Genomic DNA, 12,861 nt, shown 5'->3' on the forward strand with positions numbered 1-12,861 from the left:
TTTCCTTCCCTTCGCCTCTCTATTAATGTGCTTGGACACAGAGCTCTGTGAACAGCCAGTCTCTTTTGCAATGACCTTTTGTGTCTTGCCCTCCTTGTGCAAAGTGTCAACGGTCGTCTTTTGGACAACTGTCAAGTCAGCAGTCTTCCCCATGATTGTGCAGCCTACAGAACTAGACTGAGAGACATTTAAAGGCCTTTGCAGGTGTTTTGAGTTAATTAGCTGGTTAGAGTGTGGCACCAGGTGTCTTCAATATTGAACCTTTTCACAATATTTCTAATTTTCTGAAATACTGAATGTGGGATTTTCCTTAGTTGTCATTTATAATCATCAAGATTAAAAGAAATAAACATTTGAAATATATCAGTCTGTGTGTAATGAATAAATACAAGTTTCACTTTTTGAATGGAATTAGTGAAATAAATCAACTTTTTGATGATATTCTAATTATATGACCAGCACCTGTACACGGTATATATGTCCACATATATATCTTTCTCAAAATGTAAGTATTTTAATGGTTCTGTTACTAATGGCACATAAACAGGACATATTCCAATTATTATAATATGGCATGTAGATTTGTAGTAGTGTGTTTAATGTATATACTGTAATCCGTTATTGGAAGCTGATGATCAATTAGTGTTTAAATCTATTACTATATTTATTATTCTATTGCAGTTGCATTTATAAACTTTGAATTCATCTTCCTCACACTGGCAGTCTGAAAATGTATTTAAAATGTAATGAATCTCACAAATGTAATGGTTTGCACACACACAAACATTCACATACAGTAAGACATGAGTCTGTCACAGTTGTGTAAATAACCCTGCTAGAAGCAACAGTACTGCAATGCACAGCATCAAAAGTTTCAGAAAGCAATGTCTGGCTGTCTCTAAGATTTGAAGTTTGTGCGTCTACAAGCTCCCTAGGGCGAAAGGAATTGTGATTTTTTTTCATTGCATTAAATATTCAACATTGCCAGCTTTAATCAAAGTTTTGGCAGAGATAAATACAATGTGGTTTCCTGAAAACAGGAAAAAGGAATTACAGCTGAACAGAAAGGACATAGCACTGTGGATCATGTGTGGAAGCAGGTGTTAAACTGAGTGTGATAGTGTTTGATGGGAGAAACTTCAGTGGCACAGACTTATAAAAGAAACAAACAGCAAGACTATGGAGTGAACGCTGAGAATGAAAAGTGCAACATCTAGGACAGGTGGGGAAAACACTTGTAATGTCTTGCTGCCTTTAATTCCCAACAGCACGTGCAGTGGCAGCCCTGGCTCACTTTGTGCCCTAGGCAAGACATGGCCAAAAACAAACAATAAAAAACAACACATGTCATAGTTTGTAGTATGTACTTCCCCAGGTAAACGACACACATGTACATGGCCATCCAGGTGATGTAAAAGAAAATGAGACTCAATGAACAAGGCGACCTTCTTCCATTGCTCCAAGGTCAGTTCTGACACTCATGTGACCATCGTAGGGGTTTTCGGCTGTGGACAGGGGTCATCATGGGCACACTGACTGGTCTGTGGCTACATTGCACAATATGCATCAGGGTGCAATGCACAATTTTGTTGTGACAAATTCCTTCCATAGCCATCATTAAAATTTTGTGTGACTTGTGCCACAGAAGGCCTTCTGTCAGTTTGGTCCAGAGAGGTTAACCTTCATTGCCCTTACACATCGAGAAGCCTTGGGAGTCCAATGCCCTGTCAATGGTTTACGGTTTGTCCATCCTCGGACCACTGTGGATAGGTTCTCACCACTACTGACCACCACTACTTGTTCAGATCTTTACTCCTCCTACATACAATATATATAAAGAGTTCAGATGTAAAAAAAGCCGCTAAACGCCACCTCTGTCAAAAATTAGATAATGATATTGAGTGAATAATCTCCGCACATAGTATACATTCATTAAACACTTTCGCTTCAAATCCGCTAAATCCCAGCCTCAGCCCATTCCTAAATACAGTTTCGGTATATATGATTTCAAGATGAATGAGGGTGTGCGTATGAGTCGGCTTTCAATTGCCGAGCTGCAATTTTTTATCCATCGTTACAGTGGCAATGAAAGGAACACAGCATTGTTCCTTTTGCTGCAGTAAAACTGACAGAAACAGACATTTTACTATGTCTTGTTGTCGAAAGAGGTCGACTTGAAAAAAAAAAACTGAACCTAAACATAGGAACCTGGTAGAAAATGCTCATTTAAAAGAAAAGAAAGGTCATAAGGACTTATATTTATGGCTTAAAATTTGAAGAGGCAAGCGACCTCTCAGTTTGAATGGGCATGACGCTTCTGAGCAGGGCATCGATATATCTGTGTGAATGGTGGTGTCCATTTTGATCACATGGGCAAAATTTAGAAGGCTGCATCCATGTTATATTTTTGGCACATTCAATGTCACTGATATAATAAATGAATAAAAAATAAAGCGTGGCCAGCACCTAAACCACAGGACTGCTGTGACAGACCTGCCGTGGCGGAGCCCTATAATGGAGGCACACAGGTTTGCCTCAAGCACCTCACTGACTTGTCAGAGATAGTGACATAACAACTGGCAGCCCACTATAGAGCCAGCAGCCCTGCACATCCAGTGCCGTTTCAGCCGACATTTGGCATTTGAAGCTTTCGAATTGAAAGGCCAAAATAATACAGAGAAGACATGAATATGTTCTGAGTGTACTGGTGTGTGTAAGATCTGTCCTCAGAAATCTTTTTGCTGCTATGCCTTGCAATAAATAAATAATTTTCTGAAGCAGAATTTTTTCAGTAAAATTATCAAAACATCCATAAAACCAGATAAATTTACTTGAGAAGCAAAATATTTTAATTATTAAAAATAAATGTTGACTAAATTTAAAATTGAATTCTCAATTATTTGAGAATACATTAAGACTTCATATGCAAAAGCCACTAAATATCAAAACAAGATAATGATATTGAGCGAATGCTCTCCGCATATAGTATACGTTCATTAAATAGTTTCAATTCAAACCCGCTAAATCCAAGCCTCAGCCCATTCAGAAATACCGGTTCATTAGCAGAAACCTCTAAATGCCACTTCCCTTTGTCAGCAAAAGCCTCTAAGTTCACAGAACCAATCAGAAGATGCTAACTGAATCATATTATTTCAAGATGACTGACGGCATGCGTATGAGCCGGCTTTCAGGTGTGCAAGTTTTTATCCTGTTTAAAGGTGCCGAAGAACATGTTTTCAAAAGATGTAATATAAGTCTTAAGTGTCCCCTGAATGTGTCTGTGAAGTTTCAGCTCAAAATACCCCATAGATTTTTTTTATTAATTTTTTTAACTGCCTATCATTATAAATGAGCCGATTCAGGGTACGCGGCCCCTTTAAATCTCGTGCTCCATGCCCCAAGAGCTCGCGCTTGCCTTAAACACCATAAACAAAGTTCACACAGCTAATATAACCCTCAAAATGGATCTTTACAAAGTGTTCATCATGCAACATGTCTAATCGCGTAAGTATGTTTACATTTGATTCTGAATGAGTTTGAGGCTGTGCTCCGTGGCTAAAGCTAACATTACACACTGTTGGAGAGATTTATAAAGAATGAAGTTTATGCATTATACAGACTGCAAGCGTTTAAAAAAATGAAAATAACGACGGCTCTTGTCTCCGTGAATACAGTAAAAACAATGGTAACTGTAACCACATTTAACAGTACATTAGCAACATGCTAACGAAACATTTAGAAAGACAGTTTAAAATTATCACTAAAAATATCATGTTATCATGGATCATGTCAGTTATTATTGCCCCATATGCCATTTTTCGCTATTGTCCTTGCTTGTTTACCTAGTCTGATGATTCAGCTGTGCACAGATCCACACGTTAATACTGGCTGCCCTTGTCTAATGCTTGAACATGGGCTGGCATATGCAAATATTGGGGGTGTACATATTAATGAACCCGACTGTTACGTAACAGTCTGTGTTATATTGAGATTCGCCTCAATATATAGGTCTTTTAAACAAATGAGATTTATATAAGGAGGAAACAATGGAGTTTGAGACTCACTGTATGTCATTTCCATGTACTGAACTCTTCTTATTCAACTATGCCGAGGTAAATTCAATTTTTGAATCTAGGGCACCTTTAAAGAGATTTTTAACTAAACAAGATGGAGGAGTATGATGAAATGGATGAACCTGTGGTAGTTTCAGTCATTGGCAAACGGAAATTTTGTCAATCTCATAATTCTGCCCATTCTAAGACTGAAGTAAATACAGTGGCAATGACAGGATTTCGCAAGTAGCATGTAAACACAAGAGTGTTTCAAGTGCTGCTGTAACTCTGACTGAAACGGACATAACTTTATCTCTAGTGATTTTGCAACTGTTTACTTTTGCAGTAAAAGACGATCAAATTTATTAAATACCAATGAATTGATTAAAGTGACATTTTTGAAAATAAGGCATTTCAATAACTAAAAACCTTTGCATTGCCATTCAAGTGAAATTACTGAACTTAAACATAGGAGCCTGATAAAAACGCTCATTTAAAAGAAAAATTTCAGTTTTTGCACCTTTTTTAGACTTTCAAGTTTTCATTTCTTTTAAGAGAATATATCTGAAATCAAGTTTATTTTTCTTGCCCTATTGGCAAATTGTTATTTTTTTTCCCAATATGGTCTCAAAAAAAGAATAAAGAATGCTAATAGTGCAAGTTTTACTGGATAACCAAAAAAAAACTACAGATTAATAAAACGTGTCTCTTTGAAAGGCCCAAGCCGTATGGGATGTCAAAGACTTTAATCTGTGAATGAGAGTCTATGTGACTGAACCTCAGAAAACACCACAGGAAGCCTCAAGGAGCTTTTGCTGCTTCAGATGTGATATGGGTTGAGGGATTTGATATCTCAGTGTGGTAATGCCACATACAGCTCATATGCAGCTGCAGGCAAAAAAACAGAATTCTGATGGAAATGCAAGAAAATCCCCAGACGATACAACAACATGCTCAGGTTTTTTATGATTCAGGTGTTTATGTTTCACAGAGCAGAGGCAGTTTTCTGAGAGACACAGCACAGATTTATCTCCTTCTTTCTCAACGTTTGCTCTCATAAATATTCATGAGGTGATTCTTGAACCTGCATTATTGTGCAGCGATGGATGATTGTGCGGTTATCTGTGTGTCATTGATCAACAAATCACTGGAAAAGCAAGAGGTCTTGATGAATATTCAGAAGCAGTATCAGCGTTGCCCAATCAGCACTGACTGAGGCTGACCTGGAGCTGCAGTGCAGGGAAGGATGAATGTATGTTGTAAACAAACAGTGTTAAGAAAACTTCCTTCAGTCTACTAACACTTTAAAATTGTTCAACAACAGTCAAAGTACCATTTTGACTACATAGTGCTAATAAAATGTAGAAAATAACTACATTATTAACTTCATATATCCAATATATTAGTGCTGTCAATCAGAAACAACTTAAAGACAGAATATTTTAAACATTTGTTTAATGGCATCTTTTTATGAATGAAGGCCAGTATCACTGATACTAATATTGGTACTGATGTCTCTATGAAACAATATAGACATTCAGCATTACAGTATAACTGAAAGCTATCAATTTCAACATTTATTAGGCTTTAAAAAATAACTTTTAAATTAAGTGAACTTAAAAAAAAAAATCACATAAACTCATTATAATAAATGTCATATTTACCTGTAGCCCTCCTACCTGTCTAACGGGTAGGAAATATACAGAAACTGAAGTTATCAAACAGTCTGCACTGCATAAATTATAAATTAAATACAGATTAAAACTACATTTTTTTCTGTTACCTTTGTTTTTTGATTAACATTAATGACAGACATCACAGCAACTGGTTTATTAGGCTGCTGACGGAAAAAACGGATGCTGCATTAGTTGCGTTAAATATTTTTAACTGAAAAAAAAATTAATCACATTAAAACGCACTAATTTTGACAGCACTAAACATCATATGATACATAACAGTAAATTTACACTAAATACCACAAAAAAAAAATTAGAAAACCTCTCAGTTTATACAGGTGCTGGTCATATAATTAGAATATCATGAAAAAGTTCATTTTTTTATTGTAAATGATTTAAAAAAATGAAACTTTCATTTATACTAGATTCCCTACATGTAAAGTAAAACATTTCAAAAGTTTTTTTATTTTATTTTTTTTATTTGTTGATTAGAGCGTACGGCTCATGAAAGTCCAAAAACCAGTATCTCAAAATATTAGAATATTTACATTTGAGAGTCATTAAATGACCATCCCTACAGTATAAATTCCAGGTATCTCTTGTTCTTTGAAACCACACTAATGGGGAAGACTGCTGACATGGCAATGGTCCAGGAGACAATCATTGACACCCTCCACAAAGAGAGTAAGTGACAGAAGGTCATTACTGAATGTGGTGGCTGTTTACAGAGTGATGTATCAAAGCATATTAAATGCAAAGTTGACTAGAAGGAAGAAATTGGGTAGGCAAAGGTGCACAAGCAACAGGGATGACTGCAAGCTTGAGAATACTGTATAGTAAAGTCTATTCAGACACTTGGGAGAGCTTCACAATGAGTCAAATGAAGCCGGAGTCAGCGCATCAAGAGTCACCACACTCAGACATCTTCAGGAAAAGGACTACCAAGCCACTTCTGAAACAGAAACAACATCAGAAGCATCTTACCTGGGCTAAGGAGAAAAAGAACTGGACAGTGAACAGTGGTCGAAAGTCCTCTTTTCAGATAAAAGTAAATTTTGCATTTCATGTTGAAATCATGGTCCCAGAGTCTGAAGGAAGAATGGAGAGGCACAGAATCCAAGCTGCTTGAAGTTTAGTGTGAAGTTTCTGAAGTTAGTAATGATTTGGGGGGCCGTGACGACTGCTGGTGTTGGTCCATTGTGTTTTATCAAGTGCAAAGTCAATACAGCCATCTTCCAGGAGATTTTGGAGCACTTTATGCTTCTATCTGCTGACAAGCTTTATGGAGATGCTGATTTCCTTTTCCAGCAGGACTTTAGCACCTGCCCACAGTGCAAAAAACACTTCCAATATCCATGATATTACTGTGCTTTATTGGCCAGCCAACATGCATGACCCCTGAATCTATGGGATATTTTCAAGAGAAAGATGAGAAACAGTCGATCCAACAATATACAGATGATCAGAAGGCTCAATAGTGCCTCAGCAGTGCCACAGGCTGATCACTTCCATGCCACACTTCACTGATGCTGTAATTTGTGCTAGGAGCAAGTCATTTGCTGTATTACAGTATGTGCTGCTGACCAAGTATTGAGTGTACAAATGAACACACTTTAAAGAACTTGAACTTTCTGTTTTGAGAATCCATTTTTTTAATGATCTTAGGAAATATTCTAATATTTTGAGATACTGGATTTTGGACTTTCATGAGCTGTACGCTCTAATCATCAAAATTAAAAAAAAACAAAAAACAAAAAAATTGAAATGTTTTACTTTACATGTAGGGAATTTAGAATTAAAGTTTCATTTTTAAAAATAATTTACAATAAAAAAAATTACCTTTTTCATGATATTCTAATTATTATGACCAGCACATAACATATCGATGAACCCCAGTATTTAAGAAATATATTATTTTGCTAAATTTTTGTAATAAAAACAAGAACTCTATTTTGTATATCACTTCAAAAAGAAGTAAAATGCTGTACAGGAGTCAGTGCAGGGGCAATAATTAATCTGTGACTGTGTTTTTAACTGATTCATTTAAATTAACCATCCAAACAAACTGATTCACTAAAGAACTAAAAGAACAAAATAACACAACAAACGGATGGCAAAGGGAGGGATAAAGAAATTTGCTAGCCCAGTCAGCTGAGAAAAGCTGAGAAACTCACGTAGAGAATGCATTATTCTGTTTCTCGCAGCGGATCCCCTTGCAGTGGTTGGGTTCGTCTGCCGCCTCTGTCTCGTAGTAGAAGTAAAGCTGGTTGAGTCCATTGGCAAAGGCCAGCAGCACTAGACAGTAGATGAAGAGGAACTTGAGGATGTCCAGCAGCATGCGGCCCAGAGAAATCTGCAGCGGGCCCAGGTGAGAGTTGGCCGTGAAGAGGGAGATGAGCCGAAGCGAGCTGAAGATGTTAGCGATGGCAAACAAAGCCTCGGCGATTAAAGTCGGATGCCACATCTCCCATTCCTCTCGTGGACGAGAACTGTTATACTGGAGAGAAGATAAAATCATTCAGAACATTATGTCATGATTTTGTTTCAGCATTAGAACTTAGAGGGGTTTTAGCTACGCAAACATGATGCAATAGCACTGCAAGAATGCATGTTAAATACACTGCCATTCAAATGTTTGGGGTTGGAAAGATTTTTGAAAGAAATCTTAGGCTCACCAAGTCTGCATTTATTTAGTCAAAAATATGGGAAAAACAGTAATAACAGTTTTCTATTTTTATAACTATTTTCTATTTAATATTTTAAAATGTCATTTATTCCTGTGATAGCAAAGCTGAATTTTCAACAGTCATCAATGTCACATGATCCTTCGGAAATCATTTCTAATATGCTGATTTAGAGTTCAAGAAACATCTCTTATTATTATCAGTGTGGAAAAATGGTTGCCCTGCTTGATATTTTTTTGAACAGTAGTGTATGTACAATGGGAACATGCTTGCAGTTGGTTGGCCAAGTGTTTGCATATTTGTGTAGAGTCCATTTTTAGCCTTATTCACATACTGTAACACCCACAGTCCAACATAACCAGGTGCTAAATGCACTGGTTTAAGCGCTGCATCATGCATATTAAAATTCATTGCCAAGTCACTGTCATTTGTTTCTGGGCAAATAAGCCTCCTTTTTATGCAAATGTGGCTCAATGGATCGGATTCACGAACATGAATGGATTGGCTTATTTGCCTGATGCAGTTAACGCTGCGCTATTACCACCTACAGAAGCTGACGGTAATTGTATTTAAAAGGGATGTTTGTGTACATTTTCTAGTGATCGTGGCAGTGGTAATTCATCAAAATGTTGATCAAAAGATGGAGAAGAGTATGATAACTATATACAGACGTGCTGTGTATTCGAGCAAAATTTTGGCAGTTTAAGAAGTCGATTCCGGCCTAGATTGTAGTGGTGAAGCACTGCAAAGTAAAAACTGCAATGCAACTTGCAATCAACACTAATTTTGTGGGTGTGTTTGAACCATTACCTGATTTGCATAATTCCTTGAGTAAATCAGGTGCTGTAACAATACAGACAACAGATGCAAATCACACAAAACTATCAACAAGTTCAAATCATTAGTGAATTGTCTCCAGAATGTTTTGAAATGATCTGATACAAAAAAAAAATGGAAAAGTTTAATACGGCAACTATACTGAGGAAGTTCTTCCATTAGATTTTGTTTTGGATATGCCTCAGGCTTTTCCAGGCAGTTGAGTCAAAGGTCTAACAGGTTCATAGACATTTCCTGAGCTTTTGCCTTGCATAACTTCACTTGAGGGTGGAACAAGACATCTTTTTCCCTCAGTTCCATCCTTCAATTCCATGTTTCAGTGGGCAGAGAAATAAGGCTGGCTTTTCAGTGCAAGGCATGGCTGAGCTCTTTAAATTCTGCTCTATACTGAGACTGAGACCACAATATTAACAGAATAAAAATATTCACCCTCTATTCCCGTGTTTTGAATCATACTATAAAATGATAATAATACATGGTAGCCAGGAACATTCACACAAACATTTTTAGCTTTAAATGCATTTCTTGAGAACATGTCCAAATGCAAAACAGAGCATAAATTAAATGGCTTGGACCATTGGATTTATCATCTCACACATGTATGCACAAACACACACTGTAAGGGACTCGTGTGGGCTGGAACCCCTTCGATGCAGGGTGACTAACACAGCTGCAGATGGTCATGAAGTCTGGAGTGTGTCTGCGTGCATGTGCTCGCGTGCATTCGAGTATGAGCGAAGATGACTGAACTGAGAGTGAAACAATTAAGAGAGGGGCTCACCTTGACATAAGCAACGATCTTTAAAGAAATAGTGGCCAAATAGAGAGAATTCATAGCAAAGTCCATCAGGTTCCACCAGTCATGGACGTACTCATTAAAACCTCCATCCCACATCTCCTTAATCTCAGCCCATATGAAGCCTATGAGCAAAACACACAAACATAAAGGAATAAACTTGGGATGCACAATATATAGGTTATTGGAAAATATTTTAATTTATCATTAGAAATAACTGGATATATATAGGTGCATGGTCGAAAAGGGTTGTACATAGTCTCTTAATGAGTCATGGGTGTTTTTTGGACGTAATGTGCAATAAACCAATCAGAGTGTCATCTCCCATTCCATTTAAAAGCCAGGACCACTTACACCATGGCAGATTAATATTTACATGGTGGAATATAGACACTCTCAACCTGAGGAGTCAGTTTAAATACCTTTTTAGTTGCCTCAAAATAGCAACACGCCAACAATGCGCCTAAACACATCGTTTTCAGACCAGCACACCCATGGGCGAACAGATGGGCATGAGTGCATTTGTAATTTAAACAATGTGGGCGCTGGACGTGAAAATGATAACTGCGTCGGGCTGAAACTAGCAAAAAAAACAAAAAAACACTTGCGTCGCGCCAGGCGTCGCATTGCGTGGGATGCATGATAGGGGCCTTTATTTCAATGGTCCACTTTAGACATTCGAACTAAGTGTAAGTAACTTTGCAACTACATGTCAACCAACTGTCATTAGAGTATTAGTAGACTGTCTGCTTAATATCTGCCAGCTCTTTATTTTGATGGTCCCCCAACAGACATTCCATCAAGTACTTCATGGCATATGCAAATGTGTTTCTGGGAGTGAATCACAGTGCGACATTTTCTGTTGTCCGCACGAGGCGCTATGAGGCGCTATGACTAGCTTCCTGTTTCATGGCGAAACATCAGATTTTGTCAGGCTGCCATGGACACGCCCTTCAATGAAAACTCAAGATCTTCGCAATTCAACATCACAAAGGCCTTTAGATTAGACAGACCAAATATGATGTTGGTCTGATTAAAGCTCTAGGAGGAGTTTGTTAAAGTACAACTTCTGGAAATGGCAAAAACTGCAAAAATTTTGCAGAGAAAATTCAAAATATCTCACTTCCTGTTGGGTTTACAGATTTTGCACGCAGGGACTTTTTTGTAGGTATTGGGCTGTTACATGTGTCTACCAAATTTTATACTTTTACGTGAAACGTAGCGTTAAGGGCACTTAATTAAAATTTTGTTGGTGGCGCTATCGAGCCATTTTGCCATGCCTAATTGTGAAACCCATATCAGATGTAAATTTTCACCACTTCTGACGTGTGTGCAAAGTTTCATGAGTTCTTGAGCATGTTTAGGCCCTCAAAAATGCAATTCATTCTGGAGAAGAAGACTGAACAATTACAAAAGGGTCCTCACACCATCGGTGCTCAGGCCCTAATTACAGAGATTAATTACAGCTGTAATTACATGCAGGTATTTTTAAAAATACAAGTACAATGTAAAAACATGTATGTACACAATAAGTGCATTGTATCAAACGATTAATTTAAATGTAAGTACTAAAGACACCTAATATAAAGTGGGACCATCTAATCTACAAAAAAGTTGAAAGCACTATACGTTGGGATTAATATAATTTTAACAGTATACTGTTATTAATTGTTATTGATTAATTATACTTGCAACTTTTATTAAAGTTCTGTAAAAATCTCTGACCAGAATATTTAAGGAATATCAATACAGCTTGCACACACTATAAATATGCAATTTCATAAATATTTCATTACTATTTAACAACATTTTTACAAGCTAAACAACCTACAGCCCCATCACACACACAATAATACTCACCCAGCACCCAAGGTAGTATCATCCACTCCACCACAGTGGGCGGAGGGCCCTGCATGTGTAGGTTGGTGCGTGCAATGTGCTGTGAGGCCAAGAGGAGGAGGAAGAGGAAGGTGAGGTAGGAGGCCGTATGGCAGATAAATTTGATGAAGGGTTTTTTGATGAAGAGTCCCAGCGTGCTTTTTGGAGCCAGCAGGTAGATCAGCGAGAAGACAGGGAAGAGAAGGCCGATAATGAAACACATGACAAGCTTAACTGCCCAGTGACGGCGCCGCCAGCCAGGAAAGCCGTCATACCATAGTGTGGCCAAGAGCTGCTGACAGTTTGGCTGTGCCACAAACTGGAAAAAAAAGAGATTTGTAAATGGATTTTAAATGATTTGTAAATGCTCATGCATAATGGCAACCATACGCAGAAGGACCAATTAACTGGGAGAAAAAAGAACATTATTCACTCTGACAAGAATGAGTAATCTTTCATCTATCCTACAGATGGGTAAAACTACATATTTTCACAATCCACTTGTTGGTGCGGTGGTGGGATGACTAGTTGACTAGCTGATCTTAAGGAAAACCTGTATAATTGGGGTTCACCAGACCCAAAAACAGATTTGTTTCTTATTGGACATTCACAGGATGCATTCAAGTCTCGAAAGAAAGAAAGAAAGAAAGAAAGAAAGAAAGAAAGAAAGAAAGAAAGAAAGAAAGAAAGAAAGAAAGAAAGAAAGAAAGAAAGAAAGAAAGAAAGAAAGAAGACAGCAACAGAATGGAACAAGGTTAAGTGCAATATGTGGTCTTAAGCTGAACTTAAAAATGCAACACTCATGGTGTAAACTTTTAATGGGTACTCTATTTACTCACATTTATGATTAATGATGCATCTTACCTATGTAAATACTTCAATAAACTTAGTTTTTACACTCAAATTGCACATTTACTGTCAAATGCTTTACAAATATG

At 37.4% G+C, this 12,861-nt stretch overlaps 1 protein-coding gene across 2 annotated transcripts in view; it reads right to left on the minus strand.

The window, feature by feature from the left end:
• trpc5a (transient receptor potential cation channel, subfamily C, member 5a) overlaps positions 1-12,861 on the minus strand; it is a 91,906-nt gene that overhangs the window by 17,248 nt on the left and 61,797 nt on the right. For both annotated transcript variants that reach the window (XM_067402955.1, XM_067402954.1), the window contains exons 4-6: positions 11,906-12,242; positions 10,031-10,170; positions 7,903-8,225 (exon numbers count right to left, since the gene is read on the minus strand). In XM_067402955.1, coding sequence (XP_067259056.1) covers positions 7,903-8,225; positions 10,031-10,170; positions 11,906-12,242 — 800 coding nt within the window. The remainder of the gene's footprint in view (positions 1-7,902; positions 8,226-10,030; positions 10,171-11,905; positions 12,243-12,861) is intronic.

Source organism: Chanodichthys erythropterus, chromosome 12 (assembly GCF_024489055.1).
Source record: "Chanodichthys erythropterus isolate Z2021 chromosome 12, ASM2448905v1, whole genome shotgun sequence".
In the NCBI taxonomy this organism is placed as follows: domain Eukaryota; kingdom Metazoa; phylum Chordata; class Actinopteri; order Cypriniformes; family Xenocyprididae; genus Chanodichthys; species Chanodichthys erythropterus.